General features: G+C 38.6%; 3 protein-coding genes across 3 annotated transcripts; 2 read left to right on the forward strand and 1 right to left on the reverse strand.

The window, feature by feature from the left end:
* Positions 1–577: 577 nt before the first annotated feature.
* Positions 578–2,327, forward strand: LOC138890535 (uncharacterized). The gene is made up of 3 exons (XM_070173928.1): positions 578–694; positions 839–997; positions 1,680–2,327. Exons 1-3 carry the CDS (start codon positions 578–580, stop codon positions 2,325–2,327), a joined length of 924 nt encoding a protein of 307 aa, XP_070030029.1.
* Positions 2,328–2,708: 381 nt separating this feature from the next.
* Positions 2,709–5,601, forward strand: LOC138890536 (uncharacterized). The gene is made up of 3 exons (XM_070173930.1): positions 2,709–2,831; positions 2,984–3,241; positions 5,566–5,601. Exons 1-3 carry the CDS (start codon positions 2,709–2,711, stop codon positions 5,599–5,601), a joined length of 417 nt encoding a protein of 138 aa, XP_070030031.1.
* A 14,104-nt stretch (positions 5,602–19,705) lies between these two features.
* On the reverse strand, positions 19,706–20,224 carry LOC138890537 (uncharacterized). Its single transcript, XM_070173931.1, has one exon. The coding sequence runs from the start codon at positions 20,222–20,224 to the stop codon at positions 19,706–19,708; it is 519 nt and encodes a 172-aa protein (XP_070030032.1).
* Positions 20,225–20,441: the final 217 nt, after the last annotated feature.

Here is a 20,441-nt window from a genome sequence, read left to right on the forward strand (position 1 = left end):
GCCGACATTATTTATGGTTCATATGAAGAAGAAGCATTTGCAGCAATAAAGAACTCATTTCTAGAGAACAGTGATGTGGACTGTTGCATTATTCTCGAGAAGGAGGAAGTCCCTTCCATACAGGCTGTGAGCAGAGGAACGCATCTCAAGAATTGGACCATCGGGACAACCAATGCTTGATGAGCCTCGGGCATTACTATTACTTATCTTGATGAACCAATGACTGTTATATGCAATGACACAACGGAACAAACGGACATGGATTCAGAGGAAGATGACATACCTGACAAGATTGTCAAAGAAGTTGAGAACTTTGAGAACAGATCAATTCCAAGCTGGACGAAACCGAAATTGTCAACCTGGGAGATGCAAAAAATGTCAAGGAAATGCGAATCAACATTCACCTATCGCCATCAGAGAAGAAAAAATTACACAGAATTTCTAAAGGAGTATGAAGACATATTCCTGGTCGTATGATGACATGACTGATCTGAGTACATCTATTGTGGCTCACAAACTGCCAACCGATCCAATGTGTCCACCGGTAAAGCAAAAGCTTAGAAAGTTCAAGCAAGATATGAGTTTGAAAATCAAGGAAGAAGTCACCAAGCAGATCAACGCTAAGGTTCTTAGGGTAGTAGAATACCGGACATGGTTAGACAACATTGTGCTAGTGGCAAAGAAGGATGGGAAGGTCAGAGTCTATGTTGACTACCGGGATCTCAACCGGGCCAGTCTGAAATACGACTTCCCTTTGCTGAATATACACATCCTGATTGATAATTGCGCCAAGCATGAGGTACAGTCATTTGTAGATTACTTCGCTGGTTATCATCAGATCTGGATGGATGAGGAAGATGCTGAGAAAACAGCTTTCATTACACCACGGGGAGTGTACTGTTACAAGATAATGCCATTCAGCCTGAATAATGTAGGGGCCACCTACATGATGGCCATGAATACCATCTTCCATGATATGATACACAAGGAGATAGAGGTATATGTGGATGATGTTATTATCAAATCTATTAATTCCACTAACAACATAGAAGATCTGAGAAAGTTCTTCAATAGACTATGGAGATACAACCTGAATCTAACCCCACAAAGTGAGCATTTAGGGTTGCTACTGGGAAATTGCTTCGGTTTATTATGAGCCGTCTAGGAATAGAACTGGACCTATCAAAAGTCAAATCCATTCAAGAACTACCACCGCTAAGGAACAAGAAGGATGTGATGAGTTTATTGGGAAGGCTTAACTACATCAACCGATTCACAACACAGTCTACAGTTATTTGTGAGCCGATATTTAAGATGTGAAAGAAGGACACCACCACCAAATGGACCGATGACTGCCAAAATGCCTTCGACAAAATCAAGGAGTACCTGTCAAGACCACCAGTCTTAGTCCTGCCCGAGCTATGTAGACCCTTATTACTCTACCTTGCAGCGCTAGATAGAGCTTTCGGCTGCGTTCTAGGGTAGCATGATGAAATACGGAGGAAGGAACAAGCCATTTATTATCTTAGTAACAAGTTCACCCCGTTGAGGCCCGATATTCTGTATTGGAACGCACTTGTTGTTCTTTGACTTGGGTAGCTCAGAAGTTGAGACATTACTTCTGCACCTATACTACATATATCATATAGAGAATGGATCTCTTGAAGTACATCTTTTAGAAGTCCATGCCCACCGGCATGTTAGCCAAGTGGAAAATCATGTTGAGTGAGTTCGACATTGTTTACGTAACTCATAAAGCAATCAAGGGACAAGCATTAGCAAACCACCTTGTTGAACACCTCGTGGATGGAGGATACGAACCCCTAAAAATGTATTTTCCTGATGAAGAGGTATCATTCATAAGAGAAGACATTGCAAAATCCTATGACGGTTGGAGAATATTCTTCGATAGAGTAGCAAACTTCAAAGGAGTTGGCATAGGAGCAATCCTGATATTAGAAATCGGTCAGCATTATCCGGTGTCTGCCAAACTTAGGTTCCCCTACACCAACAATGTGGCCGAGTATGAAGCCTGCATCTCAGGACTCAAAATGGCCATTGACATGAACGTTCAAGAGCTGTTAGTGATTGTAGATTCAGACTTTCTTATACATCAGGTACGAGACGATTGGACAACCAAGAACTCTAGGATACTCCAGTATTTGCATCACGTATGGGAATTGAGAAAGAGGTTCACAAAGACGGAATTCCAGCATGTTCCCAGAATCCAGAATGAGTTTGCCAATGCGTTGGCTACCCTATCATCTCTGATACAACATCCCAAGAAGAATTTCATTGATCACATTCCGGTGAAAATCCATAATTAGCCAGCTTACTGTGCCCATGTTGAAGAGGAAGCAGATGGAAAGCCTTGGTTTCATGATATCAAGGAATATTTAGCAAAAGAGAGTACCCGGAGCTTGCGAATCCTACTCAGAAACGCATAATTTGGAGATTTTCCAACAACTTCTTTCATAGCGGAGGAATATTGTATAGGAGGACTCATAATTTAGAATTATTAAGATGTGTCAATTGAAAGGAAGCATTTAGGCTACTAGAGGAAATTCATGCTGGGACCTGTGGCCCCACATATGAACAGTTTTGTCTTGTTAAAGAAGATACTCCGGGAAGGTTACTTTTGGATGACTATGGAAACAGACTACATCCAATATGTCCGGAAATGCCACCACTGTCAGATACATGCAGACATGATAAAGGTACCTCCAAGTGAGCTTAACACAACAAGCTCACCGTGGACATTCGACGCCTGGGGAATGGACGTTATTGGACCAATCAAGCCTGCTGCTTCCAACGGACACATGTTTATCCTGGTAGCCATCGACTATTTCACCAAATGGGTCGAAGGAGCATCTTACAAAGCAGTGACTAAGAAAGTCATGGCAGACTTTGTCTGCAACCATATTGTTTGTCGATTCGGAATTCCAGAGTCAATCATTACTGATAATGGCTTCAACCTCAACAGCGACTTGATAAAAGCTGTATGCAAAACTTTCAAGATCAAACACAAGAATTACACAGCCTACAGGCCTCAGATGAATGGAGTTGTAGAAGCCGCCAACAAGAATATCAAGAAGATATTGAGGAATATGATAAAGAATCACAGACAGTGGCACGAGAAGTTATTATTTCCTCTTTGGGATATCGTACCACAGTCTGTACATCAACAGGGACAACCCCCTATATGCTGGTTTACGGTACAGAGATTGTCATTCCCGCTGAGGTAGAAATTTCTTCCCTAAGGATCATACAAGAAGCCAATGACGCATAGTGGGTAAAAAGCCGTTATGAGCAACTAGACCTTATAGACGAAAAAAGAATGTATACAGCCTGCCATGGTCAACTCTATCAGAATAGAATGTCCATAGCCTTCAACAAAAGAGTCAAGCCAAGACAGTTCACACCGGGGCAGCTGGTGTTGAAGAAACTTTTACTGCATCAAGATGAATCCAAAGGGAAGTTCTCTCCCAACTGGTAGGTTCCATATATGGTTCACCGAGATATGAAAGGAGGAGCCCTCATACTTGCAGAAATGGACAGAGAAGTCTGGCTAAAGACAATCAATTCATATGCAGTCAAGCATTACTATGTGTAATCTTTATGCTTTCCTTATATGATGTAAATTGAACTATGCCTGACATGATTCCCGTTTAAGAAGGAATGCATAGGCAGCCCTATGGGTTCAGTCACAATTCAATAAAAATTTCATTTCCCCCACAATTGGAAACTGGGGCAGAATTTTGAGGGGGACCCTCAAAATTCCGAAGTAATTTCAGCCGATCGCCATACGAGCAACAGTTAGAAACGTCAACCCATCAAACTGGGGCAAAATTTTGAGGAGGACCCTTAAAATTCCGAACAAATTTCAGCCGATCGCAATACGAGCAATAGTTAGAAGTGTCAACCCATCAAATTGGGGCAGAATTTTGAGGAGGACCCTCAAAATTCCATAGCAGGAGTGGTTGGACTGTCTTGAACTACGTCACAGTCATCGGTTCATCTAAAAGCTATTTTTTAGTTATACATTTATATCATACGGTTCATCTAAAAGCTATTTTTTAGTTATACATTTATATCATACTTTTACAAAATCATGTATGTTTATTATTGAGACTGCTTTGTTTAGCAACGCTACCCCAACGATATAGACGGTATCATAAGATCAAAGTCGAATGAGTCAAGCAAAGCCAATAGGGATACGAGCTAACCTTCCCGCTTTACAAAACTCACGATTTTTCTTTGAATGCAGACAGTAGGATTGTGAAATAATTAGACATACTGTACGCCCATGTGACAAACATTGTTCAAGAATACAATTCTCAAAACCGTTGCACTTGCCAACATTTGCTATCAGCACCCACCAGTGATGTTCCGTATGTCACAATGATCCCAGTAATCACAATGCCACAATCTGCTATCAACTAAGAAAACTCTACTATTATTTGCTATTTTATTTCTTGCATAAGGCTACTATTATGCCTTCCAATATGCATAAGGCTACCATTCTTCCTCCCGAGACTAAACACTGTCTCCATCTGTATCTGCATTGCATAAGGTTACTATTCTGCCTTCCGACTTGCATAAGGCTACCATTCTGCCTTCCGAGGTTAACCGCTACTTGCATCTTCATGTGCATTGCATAAGGCTACTATTTTGCCTTCCAATTTGTATAAGTCTACCTTTCTTCCTTTTCGAGACTTAACGTTGTCTCCATCTGTATTTGCATTACATAATGCTACTATTCTGCTTTCCCAGACTAAACATTGTCTCCATGTGCATCCTTATTGCATAAGGATACCATTCTGCCTTCCAAGAATAAACATTGTCTTCATCTTCATTTGCATTGCATAAGGCTACAATTCTGCCTTCCAATCTGCATAAGGCTACCATTCTGCCTTCCGAGGTTAATCTCTACCTCCACCTGCATCTGCATTGCATAAGGCTACTATTCTGCCTTCCAATCTGCATAAGGCTACCATTCTGCCTTATGAGGCTAAGCTCTGCCTCCAATTTTCTTCGAAACTAAGCGCTATTTATCTCAATCCTCTTCTGGGATAAGCTCCGCTCTTCAATTCGAAAGACTACGTTCTGTCTTCTCCGCATCATACTACTGCATCCTTCATGGGCTAAAATTTCTCCAACTCATCCAAAGGCATCATCGTTCGGAGACACCATCTTTATAGCCCAAAAACACTATGGCATGGCCTGAGGATCTCTTTCAATCTTTTGCATATCATTATCCAAAGGCGTCATTGTTCAGAGGCACCATCTTCATAGCCCGAGAACACCATGTCATGGCCTGAGGATCTCTTTCAATCTTTTGCTTATCATTATTCAAAGGCTTCATGGTTCATAGGCACCATCCTCGTAGCCTCAGAACATCATTTCATGGCCTGCGAATCCTGCATCAAACAACCCATGGCCCAGGACATCATGGTCTGAGAACGTCATTCCTAACCGTCCAAAGATAACATTCATGGTCTGATAGAAATTTGCATCATGTTTAAATTTATACAGAGTATAAGTTTGTGTTGCTTGTATTTGCAGGTAAGACGACGAGCAATGACTATCCCAGCAGAGTGATCCCGCTTCAGTTCCCTCAAGCCATATCAAACCTAACCATTCCCGCACCCAACCCTAGATGTTGCGTCCTTTCTTGAAATGGCTTCATCGGTATACTCCGTCGATGGATCCTGAACTACATAAGGCCTGATTCCTGTAAAACCATATATATGTAGGCAACTCAGAAACCAGGGTGCGGCCTAAACCTCTTCGAACCGTTTCGCTCGGTCAAAATTGGCCATCATATCTTTACCCGACAACTCTTTCATCCATCCTAGGTAAAGAAGGGAAGCTGTTGTTACCCAATTTTTCCTCAAATTATTTTTCAATTTGCATATATACCTTCAAAATCATGCATTAATAGCAATTGGTGTTTTTCTATAATTTTCCTATATTTTTATTAATTTATCTAGCATTTTATTCCTAATAAATAATTACAAAATGACATTACAAATGATTCCAATAGAATCTATTGATTTAATTTATTATCTATGGTCCTACGTAAAGCAAATTATTTCATAATTAGCCCAATTGGCATCTTTTGGCTATAATTGCAATAACTTTGCAATTATAGCCCAATCATATGATTTTATATCATTTTTTGACTGGAAATTAATCATTTAAATTTTTAAATACCAAGTAATCATTTTTAACTATTTTCTATGCATAAAATTCATTTTGTATAATTGTTAGCTAATTTATAAATTATTTTATTCAATTTAATTGGGTATTTAACCAATAACCCCATTTTTATTTCAATTATAACCTAAATCAAACCAGCCCCATACCCAATTAAAACAGCCAATACCTCAGGCCCAAAGCCTAAATCCTGCCCGACTCATTTTCGCCCAAATTATGGCATGTTGATCATTTTTGATCAATGGCCCAGGTTAATCCTTTCCATAATGAACCTAATGGTCTACCCGCAAACCCTCATTCTCTCATTCACTCAGCCGGTCTCTCTCAACTCTCTCATCTCTCTCTCTGAAATGCTCCACCTGCTGGGCCTATTTCCTTCCTTCTTCGGCCGTCCCCCTGTCGGAATCCATGGTAGTCTCCCCACCTACAAACCTTATGGATCCCTCTTGAATGTATGTCATCGTTTTGAGGCCTTCAAGTGAACTAGAGGTGGTTCACTCACCTCCCATGGTTTCTCATGCCATTTTCCGGCAATCCATGGCCTTTCGAATAAGATCTATGACTTTTTCGGCTAAAACCGGTAACATTTTAATGTTTTCTCATCTTCTATGGGTTCTCTGAAACCCTAACTCTTGTTAAGATTTTCTGATTTCTTTTAGATCTGTCTTAGATCTGTGTATATTATGAGCTTTTGTTGTTTTCCTTGAAGGTTTTTCCAATTTTGCTAGAGCAACCCTTCGTCTTCAAGACTAGGGTTTTTTAACCCCTTTTTAAAATGACTTCTCCTATGATTTTCATTATTATCATATGATTTTTACTATGTTTAAACGGTTTATTTAAGTAATCTTTTATCTGATTCATCATGTTGAAAACCCCTAATTTTTTTTGGGCATTAGTCTCAGATTCTAAATTCGTCTTTACTATTTGCTCATCCGATTTGCCTGTATATTTGATTCTCATGAATATACTGCGATTAATTAGAGTATTTTTATGGGTTTTATCCTAATAGTACCCTGTTAAGGTTTCCGATTTGGTTCTTCCTGTTTGTACTTCGTTTGTTAGTTTATTCATCAAAGTCTATACTGTTTCCCTTAATATTAGTACTATTTTTTTGATTCTTGAATCCTTGATTTACAGTGTTGATACTCTTATACAGATTTCTAGCTATTTTCCTATCCCTTAAAATTATTTTTTACCTTATTATGTGGTTGACTATATTATTAAGTTATTTCTACTGTTGTTTTCTTAATTAGACCCTTATTATCTATCACTAATTTACATATTATGTACCTATATTATTTGAAATCTTTCCTTATCTGTTACTTGCTTTCTACTATTGGTAAATTATTCCCTTAATTAAGGGATACTTGGCTAATTTTCATTCTTAATTAATTCTGTAATTGCTGAACAATTGATTCTTGCCTTATGGACCAGACTTTCAAACTATTATAAACACCCTCTTCTCTTTTCATTACACACACGAACACAGTAGTTCAAAAACTCTCTCTCTCACAACTAAAAATTCTCAATTTTCTCTTTTGTGCTACTTGCTACTATTCTAAGCTAGCCGGCTGCAAGCCAAGGCTAACTACTGCGCATCTCCTATTTCTGCTTTGTATTTTTGCTTTCTTCACTTCACTGGTATGTTCTAATTCAGATTTCAGTCCTCAAACCAACATGCTTCTATTACTATTACAATTCTTTGTACTTCCTATATGATTTTATTCACAATTTTTGTGGTTTAACATGTAATTAGGATCGTATGTTCCCTCTACATGTTAAGTTATTCTTTACTTGTCAATAATCAACATGTTTCTATATACTTAGTGCATGTTTCTTATGTGAATACCCATGATTGGTATGATAATGGTCTTATTTGTTTGGTGTTGATATATTAATCTAATCTAATACCCCACTGCCCCCCTGATCCTTTGAACCTGTAGGAGTTTCTGATTATGTGCTCGTATATGTTCCTGCCTGCTACATGTTTGCCCTCACCTGCTCCATACTTGTCCCTCCAATCCCATTCCATTGCTTGTGTTTGCTGGACTATTCTTGGTCTTTGGTGTGATGTTGACTGTGTTTTGGTTCTAAGATTGGTATGCATGCTCCTTCAAATGGTTTTCATCAGTTAAACTTTGGCATAAAACTATTCTAATTAAGTCTATTTTTCAAAACTGTTTCTTGCTTATCCTTTTTCAAAATTGATTTCTTACTTAAACTATTCAAAACTATATCGAGCACTCTCACTCTACTCTTAGACCACTATGCTCTGCCCCCTTTGTGTGAGCATTGCCTTGGGACCCTTGAGCTCCCTCTAAATTTTTGACACACAAAAGTTGGCCTTTCCACACTGCACTTACTCTATATTAGCTATGAAATCTTTGTGTGAGCACTACGTGGAATTCCTTGAGGTCCTTAGGGAACTCTGACACATTGTGATATAAAAAAGGCTATGGAACAATCTTGACATTTGAGGTGATTTAATACATAACTCAAGGAGGAAGTCCTAATCAGGTGTTGAGAATCTGAGTCTGTCTTTAGGATCTCTATAGTGTAACTTTTTACTTTTTATTTTTCTTTTTTCCTTATGTTAATTAATTTTAGTATTGGTTTGTAATAATCTGTTGTAAACAAGTATTCGGGCTGACTAGTGAAAATGGGAGGGTAGTTATATATGCTATCAATATCAATGGGTAGAAACCATGTCTTAGGTTTACATTTTCTATATGTGCATTAGAATCCATCTGTAAGATCAACCCATTCAAAGCATGTCATGCATTAGGTACCATGTTTTTTTAGGTTTACTATTTCAGCATCTCATTTGGCATCACTTTACTACTTAGAAATCCTGCTTTATGTTAAATAACAGTACATAAAACTGTTGCTTCTGCATGCCTTGAAGTTGTGTTGTAACTCTTTGGGCATTTAGAAATCATGCTTTAGAAATTCTGCAATCATTATGCATTTTTTCATATGTGCACATTAGATACCATGTTTAAGGATCTTGTTTAGTCAAACCTAGCTAAACTACTGATGCATGAAAAAATGACATAAAACAGTCTCCTATTTGATTATCCTGTTTAAGTAAAACTGGTCACAATCCCCGCATGTCTTTGCAACATTTAGAACAACATGCTTTAGGTAAAATAACTTCCAAACTGTTTTAATAATTCTGGTAACTGCTGCACATTATTTTATGCTTAGGCATGTCTTAGGTAATCAACTTAAAATAAAATTAAAACCATCTTTGTGATTATTGTTTGACTGTCAGCATGTTAAAATCGGTAGGCAAGCCTGATTAGAACATCCTATTTGAGTTATGTCATAATTTTGACTCTGCTGTTATCACTTAGATACCATGTTTATGATCTGAATTTAGACATTAATTATGTATGATTCATGTTGTTTAAGTGTACTGTATGTGGAGGTATATCTGATCCTTTCACTGGTCTTCCATGCTCCCCTTAATTAAAGTCCTACTTGTTTAATATAAGCCGCCTTAGTATTTTACCTTTAAACTTGAAGGTCTACCTAGAACCCCTTTTTATAGGATAGGAGTCCTAAATTCATCCGGGACTGATAGGAAGGGACGGGTAATAGCATGTAATATGGGTCGAGACCAATGCTCACTTTAATTACCTTCACGGGGCATAAAAGGGTAGATATGGATATGATGACTGGTGCTTTAATACCACGGGTAGCTCCGCTTTAAGGAGTGTCATACCGGGTATTGTATTGATGGGATCTATATTATAATCAAACCTAGGATACTGCATTTACATCCCCAAATATGCTTATATTGTAATTCTTTTTCAAAATCTTGCTTTTCATTAACTGATTTCCAAACATCTGTGTACTTAAATTTAAATCCCCTACTATTTGAGCCATACTTGCTTACTTGCTACTTGTACAAATTCACAATAACTGTTTGGTCGGGAACTACACTAGTGGATCCTGAGAGGTGCCTAACACCTTTTCCTTAGGATAATTTCAAGCCCTTACCCTGTATCCGGTTACCAAACGTACATATAAATGAACAGTATAGGTGACCTAAGGCACCTTAAATTGTTAGGTGGCAACTCTTCAAAAATGCAAACACCATTTTCCAAAAGGAGAGAGTTGTCCTAACAAAAATTGTCATAAACCCGATTTTGCGAGAAAAAAGGGGGGCGCGACACCAGTAATCACTTAGTGCTCTTCCAGCTCAGAGTTCATCCTGTGCTTGCATTTATTATTTATTCGACAAGATTTAGGGAGAGAGAGTGTTCTCAAAGATTGATCTCAGTTCAGGTTATCACCAGTTGAAGATCAGAGACTCGGATATTCTTAAGACAGCTTTCAGGACCCGATATGGTCATTATGAGTTCTTGGTAATGTCTTTTGGGCTGACCAATGCCCCAACAACATTCATGCATTTGATGAACAACGTGTTTAGGCCTTATATCGACTCGTTTGTCATAGTCTAAATTGATGATATTCTGTTGTATTCACATTGTCAGGAGGAGCACGCAGAGCATTTGAGAGTTGTGTTGTAGAGATTGAGGGAGGAGAAACTTAATGCAAAAGTCTCCAAGTGTGTGCTTTGGCTTAGTTCAGTAGCTTTCTTGGGGTACGCAGTGTCTAGCGAGGGTATTCAGGTTGATCCGAAGAAGATAAAGGCGGTTCAGAGATGGCCCGGACCATCCTCAGCCATAGAGATTCGCATCTTTCTTGGTTTGACAGGCTATTATCGCCGGTTTGTTCAGGGATTCTCGTCTATCGCATCGCCCTTGACCAAGTTGACTCAGAAGGGTGATTCATTTGTGTGGTCGGATGAGTGTGAGAAGAGATTTTAGAAGCTCAAGACAGTTTTGACCACATCTCCACTGTTAGTTTGGTAGGCTATTATCGCCGGTTTGCATTGTGATTCTTTGAGAGTTGGTATTGGTTGTGTTTTGATGTAGGAGGGTAGAGTTATTGCTTATGCTTCTCGTCAGTTAAAGCCCTATGAGAAGAACTACCATGTTCATGATTTGGAGTTGGCTGCCATTGTGCACGTGTTGAAGATTTGGAGGCATTACTCGTATGGTGTGTCTTGTGAGGTGATTACTGATCATCGTAGCCTCCAGAACTTGATCAAGCAGAACAATCTTAATTTGAGGCAGCGGAGATGGTTGGAGTTGCTAAAGGATTATGATATCACTATATTGTACCATCCGGGGAAGGCCAATGTGGTGGCCGATGCTTTGAGCCGAAAGGCGGTTGGTATGGGGAGTTTGGCATATATTCCAGTTGGGGAGAGACCTCTTGCAGTTGATGTTCAGGCCTTGGCCAATCGGTTTATGAGGTTAGATATTTCGGAGCCTAGTGGGGTTTTGGCTTGTGTGGTTTTTGGTCTTCCTTATATGAGCACATTAAAGAATTCCAGTATGATGATCCACATTTGCTTGTCCTTAAGAACAAATTTCAGTATAATGATGCCAAAGATGTGACCATTAGTGATGATAGTGTGCTGAGGATGCAGGGCCGGATTTGTATGCCCAATGTAAATGGGCTTCGGGAGTTGATTTTGGAGGAGGCCAATAGCTCGCGGTATTCTATTCATATGGGTGTCGCGAAGATGTACCAAGATTTGAGGCAGTATTATTGGTGGAGGAGAATGAATAAAGACATTGTGGGATTTGTAGCTCGGTGTCTCAATTGTCAACAGGTGAAATATGAGCATCACAGACCGGGTGGCTTGCTTCAGCGGATGGATATTCCAGAGTGAAAGTGGGAACGGATCACTATGGACTTTATAGTTGGACTTCCACGTACTTTGAAGAAATTCGATTCTATTTGGGTGATTGTGGATCGGCTAACCAAGTCTGCACACTTCATTCCTGTATCTACTACCTATTCTTCAGAGTGGGTGATAGAGATCTATATCTAGGAGATTGTTCGTTTGCATGGTGTACCAATTTCCATCATTTCAGATAGGGGCACTCAGTTTACATCGCAATTTTGGAGGTCTGTGCAACGAGAGTTGGGTACTCAGGTTGAGTTGAGCACGACTTTTCACCCTCACATGGACGGGCAGTCCGAGCGAACTATTCGGATATTAGAGGACATGTTGCGTGCTTGTGTCATTGATTTCAGAGGGTCATGGAATCAGTTTCTACTACTTGTAGAGTTTGTTTATAACAACAACTACCAGTATAGTATCTATATGGCTCCATAAGAGGCTTTATATGGGAGGCGGTGTATATCTCTAGTTGGTTGGTTCGATCCCGGTGAGGCTAGGCTATTGGGGACAGACTTGATTTAGGATGCTTTAGAAAAAGTGAAGGTAATTCAGGAGAGGTTTCGTATAGCGCAGTCAAGGCAAAAGAGTTATGCTGACAGGAAGGTTCGAGATGTGTCCTATATGGTTGGCGAGAAGGTTTTGTTGAAGGTTTCGCCCATGAAGGGTTTCATGAGATTTGGGAAGAAAGGTAAGTTGAGTCCTCGGTTCATTGGGCCTTTTGAGGTACTTCGGAGGATTGGGGAGGTGGGTTATGAGCTTGATTTGCCACCCAGCTTGTCAACTGTGCACCGATATTTCATGTCTCTATGCTCCGAAAGTATATCTGTCTCATGTTTTGGATTTCAGCAAAGTTTAGTTGGATGGTGATTTGACTTATAATGTGGAGCCAGTAGCTATTTTGGAGCGTCAGGTTCTAAAGTTGAGATCAAAGGATATAACTTTAGTGAAAGTGCAATGGAGAGGTCGGCCTGTGGAGGAGGCTACCTGGGAGACCAAGGGGGAGATGCAGAGTAGATATCCTCACCTGTTTGATTCTTTAGGTATGTTTCTTGACTCGTTCGAGGACGGACATTTGTTTAAGTTAGGGAGGTTTGACGACCCGGCCAGTCATCTCATGAGTTACCGCTCTGTTTCCCCCATTTCTACTTCTTATTGCTTTGTCTATTTGTTCTATATGTGATCGGGTTGGTTGGCTCGGGTTTGGAAAGGATTTGGTATGGTTTGAGACACTTAGTCTCTTTTGTGGAAACTTAAGTTGGAAAAGTCAACCAGATATTGACTTATGTGATAGAGGTCTCGGATGTTAGTTCCCTTGGTTTAGATAGATTCGGGAGGTGATTTGGGACTTATGAGCATGATCAGAATGAGTTTTGGAGGTTCGGAGTAGATTTAGTCTTGAATTATCGAAGTTGATATTTTGGCGACTTCGGGTTGGTAGGTGAGATTTTGATATAAGCGTCTGAATGGAATTCCGAGAGTTGCAGTAGTTCCATTGTGTCATTTAGGATATGTGTGCAAAATTTCAAGTCATTCGGATATGGTTTGGTTGGGTTTTTAATCAAAAGCGGAATTCGGAAGATTTTGGAAATTTAAGCTTGAGTCCGATGAGTTTTTGTTGATTCGATGTTGTTTGAGGTGTTTTGAAGATTGGTATAAGTTTGAATAAGGTTATGGGATATGTTTTCTTGTTGTGGTTTTGGGGGCCTCAAGATGGTTTTAGATGGTTGACGGAGAGGTTGGAATTTTTGAAGAAGCTATAGATTTTCTACTTCTGGTATTTCTGCACCAGCGGATTGGGGGACCTTAGATGCGATGCCACAGATGTGCAGGGGAACGCCGCAGAAGAGGAACAAGGTGAGGGAGGCAACAACCGCAGAATCGGTTGGTGAACTGCACCTGTGATGGCGCAGGTGCAGCTGGTGCATCGCAGATGCGGAAAGCTGGAGGATAAGTGAAAACCGCAAAAGCGACTCTTGGTCCACAAAAGCGGCACCATGGATGTGGTGGATTGACCGCTATTGTTCCCCCTTTTTCACTCCCTTTTTGACGGGGGAAGAGGTACGGGTTTCGACATTCACGGTGTGTAAGGAATCATTTCCTTTTGGGAATTGGGTTTTTGAAGTGTCGCCACCTAACGGATTATGGTGCGTTAGGGCACCTTGAGCGATTAACTCTTGGGTTTGTTTGCATTACCAGAGATTAGGTTAAGGGCTCGAAGTAACCTCCATGGAAGGTGTTAGGCACCCCTTTTGGTCCACAACTGTGGGTCCTGGCCGAACTTATATTCACAAATTAGTCCATATAAATAATTGAATCAAACAAGTTGCAAGTAAAGCACGTTGGATAACTAGTAAAATAAAGGTTTGAACAAGTTGTAAAACAAAGATTTAAATAAAGAGAGGATTTGGTAAGAAGGGGTCCTAGGTTGGTTATCCTATAGGATCACCCCACGCTATGTCCGGTAAATACTCCTCAATGAGGGCTACACGTGACATTAACACATAGACATCATATCCTATGTCTACCCTTCCCATCCCCTTATTAGTCATGCAGAGCGAGTTTTTGGTCAATGAGTCCTATTGCATGGTACTATCCGTTCCTTCTTAATGGTCGTTGAGGGAGTTAGGACCTCTACCTATAGGTAGTTCTAGACGTACCCCTAAAGTTTAGAAAGGCAAAAATACGAAGGCGACAATCAAAAAATATTTAGGACTTTCACACATAATGGGAGAAATTAAGAGGTTCAGAGTTTCCTCCTCAAACAAACACCTAAGTAGCATGACTCAAGCACAGTTAAGGTCTTTTATTAATCAATGTCCTAAAGTAGGATATCTAAGTGAATATGCAGAAACAGACAAAACCTTTTAGACTCAGAAGTTATACCCTAGTAGTTGCCTAGGGACTCTTTTTAAAAGCATGTTAGGATCAGAAAACGTTAAGCGACAGAGACAGTCTCAAAGAAATACAGTTTTTGAAAATTCCCTAAGGCTTGCCTATACGCAGGATACTAGTGTCTATATTAATACAGAAATAAAGCATGTTTTTAAATAGACTCATTTAATACCTATAGGCATGCTATCTAATAAGATTGAGGCGGTTTTGAAAGAACTTGTTTTAGGAAATGCTTAATACTTAATAAGACCAATTTTAGTGAACTAGGCGTAATCAAGTTGATTTATTAGACTAAATTAGATCATCAGATAGTATTGCGAGTAGAGATCCCTGTAGACATGATATCTAGGTGTATTACTGATTGTTAACGATTTGCAGGCATAAAAACATACATAAATACATGTTATAACTGAATCAGAATTAAGTCCTATAGGCATGACATCTATTATTGGACTGATTTTAAGACATGATTGTTTGGGACCTACAAAATATAACAGAGTGTAAAACCTTATAGACATGGTTTCTACTTGATACAAACAAACTTAAAAGTGAAATCCTATGGACATGATTTCTATTAGGCAAAGAAATCATATTCAAAAGAATAAAGTACTATGAACATGTTTTCTATTAGGCAAGCAATCGGACTTTAAAAATAAGGTCCTAAGAGCAGGATTTCTACCTGTATTACCCCATAAAGTATGCATCTACCCACCCCTTTTACTAGATAACCCAATATATGTTTATAAATTATTACATGCCAAATAAATGAATTACATAAGTAAAATAGAAAATTAAGAAGCTATTATATAGGGAACCTGCAATTAGGCCCAGGTTTCCCAAAGCCTCCAATGGTCTCATATGCCTTAGTTCCATAGATAAATCAAAGTCTAGGTGCTTCAAAGTTCCCTAAGGATCTCAAAGATCCAGGGCAGTGCTTACTCCTAGACTTAGTAACCAAAAAATTGAACAAGTGCAGTGTGGAAGGCCAGCCTCAGTATGCTAGAGTTTAGAGGGTTCTCAAAAGGATCCCAAGGCAGTACACATACTAGAGGGGGCGGAACTTATTGACTAAGAGTAGAGTGAGAAGTGATGAACACAAGTTGAAAGATTTTAGTACGGCTGTATTTAACAAAAGTCCTTTTTGAAAGTAATTCAGTAAAGCAACAGAGATTGTTTGAAAAAAGAGATTGGAGTAGTCAATAAAATTCAAACACCTTAGGATAGGATCAAACATAGCTAGCTTATAGAACCAAATGAATTCAGTAGTCACACACATGGGTCAAGGGGTTTGGGACACATAGAACAATTGGCTGTAAACACATAACCTAACAAAGGTCTTAGGACTGGTTTAGACATGCTCAGAAACAACTGACACTAGCATAGTCACAGAACCAGTCATGAAGAACACAAACACATAGATGGGTGATAGGGATTTGGGGATTCATGGGATATAGGATAGTAAGTATACAATAAGTAAGAGACAATTGGTAAGGCATGCGCAGAAACACACATAGGGGGAATATACTAATCTAAAGGAAGAGGAAGACATAATAATATGCTGATAATGTAATTATTAATTACAAATTTCACAATAGAACCATAGATAGAAGCAAACTAGAAACAAGAGAAACTGAAACAATAGGAGAAACATGTTGTTGTTAGAAATTGAAACTTGGACATACCAGTGAAGGGGAGTGTAAGCATAATGAAAGAACAAGAGAGAGCACAAATGGTTAGCCTTGTCTTGCAGCCAGCCAACAGTTGCAAATAGCACAAGAGATATAGCCGAGGTTTTTAGTATGAAAGATAGTTTTTGAACCCAAGTGTCCGTCTCTATGTTAATGAAAGACTAGTGTATTTATAGTTTGAAAATAGGTAGTAAAATAAGGTAAAAATCATAGTAGCATGGTAATTAAGGAACTCAGAATCAGCCAGTCAGAGATCAAGGCAAGTGCTCCTTAAGTTAAGGGAGTTAATTCAAATGGTAAGAATTAGTATATAAGGCAAGAAAGATCAGTACATAATTAATAAGGAAAGAATCAAAGTTCAATAAGCATAGAATAGTCAATTAGGACTAGGTTCAGAAAATTCCAATTAAGGAATGATTTAGTAAAAATAAAGTACTACAACAAGTAAGGTAATGGAATCAGTTAATTTAAACAGACGAGTAGAATTTTAGGGTTTTAAAAGAAAACCTTTCAATCAAACCATCAAATAAGGAAATCAGGATCAAATCAAGAGAGGGTTATGATTCTATACATCAACATATAAATAGAGAATGACAAACACGCGTAGAAAATAGGCAAGATAAGCAATATTGACAGAAAGAGGTAAGAGATGAACAAATCCATATGAATACAATCACACAGAGGTGATACAAGTAGGCCAAAGACTCAGTAAAAACCTATTCGAAGCATGGTAACCATAGAAACTTAACAAGAGTCGAGTAGTAATGATAACACACAAAACCAAAACAAAGAAGATCTAAAAAATTAGGGCTTTTAACAGAGGCTAGTTGAAAAAGCAGTAAGATCTTAGAATCAGTCAAGATACGCTTCGCGATATTAAGTTACGATGATGTTGCACCCTAAAGTATTGTACATTGAATTTGTCATAAGGTAATTGACATCAGTCCAAGTAAAATATTATTTGGAGATTATAAGGATTATTCTATTTCACGAGTGATTAGTAAATTCGTGAAAGTGAGAGGGGAAGCAAGTAGGAGAAAATGAATTTCATTGCACTTGGCTTTTTGGGATAAAATATGGCCCGAGCTAAAATACCTGGTATTTATAGACTAGTGCCATACAAGGTACTACATGACCATAAGGTGTACAAGATATGTTAAAAGAAAGTAATATTTAATTAAGTAATTTGGAGCAATTTTTTAATTATGTGGGTAATTGGTTAATTACCGGATAACGGGACATTACCCGATTAACTAATGAGTTTGGATAAAAATTAATAAAGTGAGGATCCCATCCAAACGGCATGTAGCAAGAATGAATCAAATGAAGGACACTTGTGTTTTACGTGTTTACAAATACTGCCTTCTAAATATGGTTTTACATGCATCCATATCTTATAAAACTTATTTTCCTTTTCTAAGGATTGGTTTTAGCTATTCTTAGCACCATTACGAGGTATAGAAGATGTGATTTTGAGATGGATACTTAGTTTTGGAAAAGATGTTGTCTTATGGTCGGATCAAGATACTTTCTAATTTACAATGTGGCAATACTTCTACATTGTAAACCCCTTTTTTAGTTAAGTTACTTTTATTTCCTAGAAACCTTATCAGACAAATTTTCTTCACTATGTATAAACTTGCACTATGCCATACCTCTTGTCATCCATTTACCTTTTAAAAGAACTAAGTTTTTAACGAGACTAAGTAGATGGATTGAAGAAACGATAGTAGCTATAGGTTTTTCCAAACAAAGGAAAGTCAAGGTACGAAATTTTCAAGGTATGTTAAGGCTATTCCCTATTTCTTTTGGCATGATCCATACGATACAAACGAAACATGCAAATGCACAAATTCTATAAATGACTCTATTTATAGAAGTATTAGGGACATCTATGTTCTTCTTGTGGGTCTCTAAATAATATGAATTTGGAAAAATTTATCCTAAAGGAATATTGAAATTATTACGTATTTTTCATACATTTCATACATATGCATTGACCCATGACCAGATGGTGTTATATATGAGTATATATGTATGTATATGTATATGTGATATGGGAAAAGGTTACGGCGTTATATACGCACCACCACCTGATTAGCTGGTATATGATAATGATGTTGCCCGTAGTGGCTGAAATATGATTCAAATGGCGTTATATACACGTATATATGTAAATATGATTCAAACGGTATTATATACACGTATATATGTATGTATATGGGATATGGTAAAGGTTATGGCATTATATACATACCACCACCTGATCAGCTGGTATACGATGATGATTTTGCCCGCAGTGGCCGATATGATATTATGGGATGCCTTCAGAGGCTGATAATGTTATGAAACATGTAACTATGTACGATATGACATTCATACACATACACATGACGCTAAAAGTAATTTATGATTTACAAAGTTATTCAGACTTACAGGTTGAGTCATGTACTCTATATGTCTTCCATGTCTCTTATGTATTTATTTATGTGACTTACATACTCAGTATATTATTAGTACTGATGTCCCTTTTGCTTGGGGACGCTGCATTTCATGCCCGCAGGTCCCGATAGACAGGTCGAGAGCCCTCCAAGTAGGCTATAATCTCAGCGGAAGATGTTGGTGTGCTCCATTTGCTTCGGAGTTGCTTGTTTGGTTAGTATGATTTAGACGTGTATTGTTTGGTATGGCGGGACTCTGTCCCGACCTTTATGACATTTATGTACTCTTAGAGGCTTGTAGACATATGTCCTATACGTGAAAGATTGTACGCCCTTGTCGGCCTATGTTTGAGTTTATAAATGATTATGTTGGCCTACTAGGCCTGTATGTCACGTATATATAATGATGTAATAAGAAATATATGTTACGTTGGTACTTGGTTGAGTAAGGTACAGGGTGCTCATCGCGGCCCATCGGTTTGGGTCGTGACATCTACCTCAGTTTCTTAACAGATTTCTGACTGTCTGACATATATTGACATTGGCTAGACTTGCTCCAAAATTTTGAGGGTCCTCCTCAAAATTGTGCCCTGGTTTCTTATTTTTGGGGAAATGGAACTTTCATTATGATACGACTGAACCCATAAGGCTACCTACGTATCCCCTATTAAACGGTAATCAGGTCAAGCTTAGTTCAATTACATCAGATGAGGAAATGTAAATAATCTAGCATAGTATCTCTTGACTGCGTATGAATTGATTTGTTTTCGCCAGATTTCTCCATACATCTCTGCGAGTATGAGTGCTCCTCCTATTAGCACCCTGTGAACTATGTAGGGACCTTGCCAGTTGGGAGAGAATTTCCCTTTGGCTTCATATTGATGTGGGAAGATCTTTTTTAGTACCAGTTGTCTTGGGGCAAATTGCCTTGGTTTGACCCTTTTGTTGAAAGCCCTAGACATTATGTTCTGGTAAAGCTGACTGTGACATATTGCATTCATCCTTTTTCCATTTATGAGGGCCAATTGTTCATATCGGGTACTTATCCATTCTACATCGCTGAGTTTGAATTCCTTTGTGATTCTTAAAGAAGGAATCTCTACCTCAACTGGGATGACAACCTCGGTACCATAAACCAATATATAGGGAGTTGCTCTTGTTGATGTGCGGATTGTAGTGCAGTATCCTAACAGAGCAAAGGAAGCTTCTCGTGCCATTATTTGTGGTTTTCTACCATCTTCCTTAGTATCTTCTTGATGTTTTTGTTAACATCTTCTACGACTTCATTCATCTGAGGTCTATAGGCTGTGGAATTCTTGTGCTTGATTTTGAAAGGCTCACACATAACTTTCATCAAATCACTATTGAGATTGGCAGCATTATCAGTAAAAATGGACTCGAGAACCCTGAATAGGCAAACGATACGATCTTTGA

The sequence above is a fragment of the Nicotiana sylvestris genome, chromosome 4 (assembly GCF_000393655.2).
Source record: "Nicotiana sylvestris chromosome 4, ASM39365v2, whole genome shotgun sequence".
NCBI classification, from domain to species: domain Eukaryota; kingdom Viridiplantae; phylum Streptophyta; class Magnoliopsida; order Solanales; family Solanaceae; genus Nicotiana; species Nicotiana sylvestris.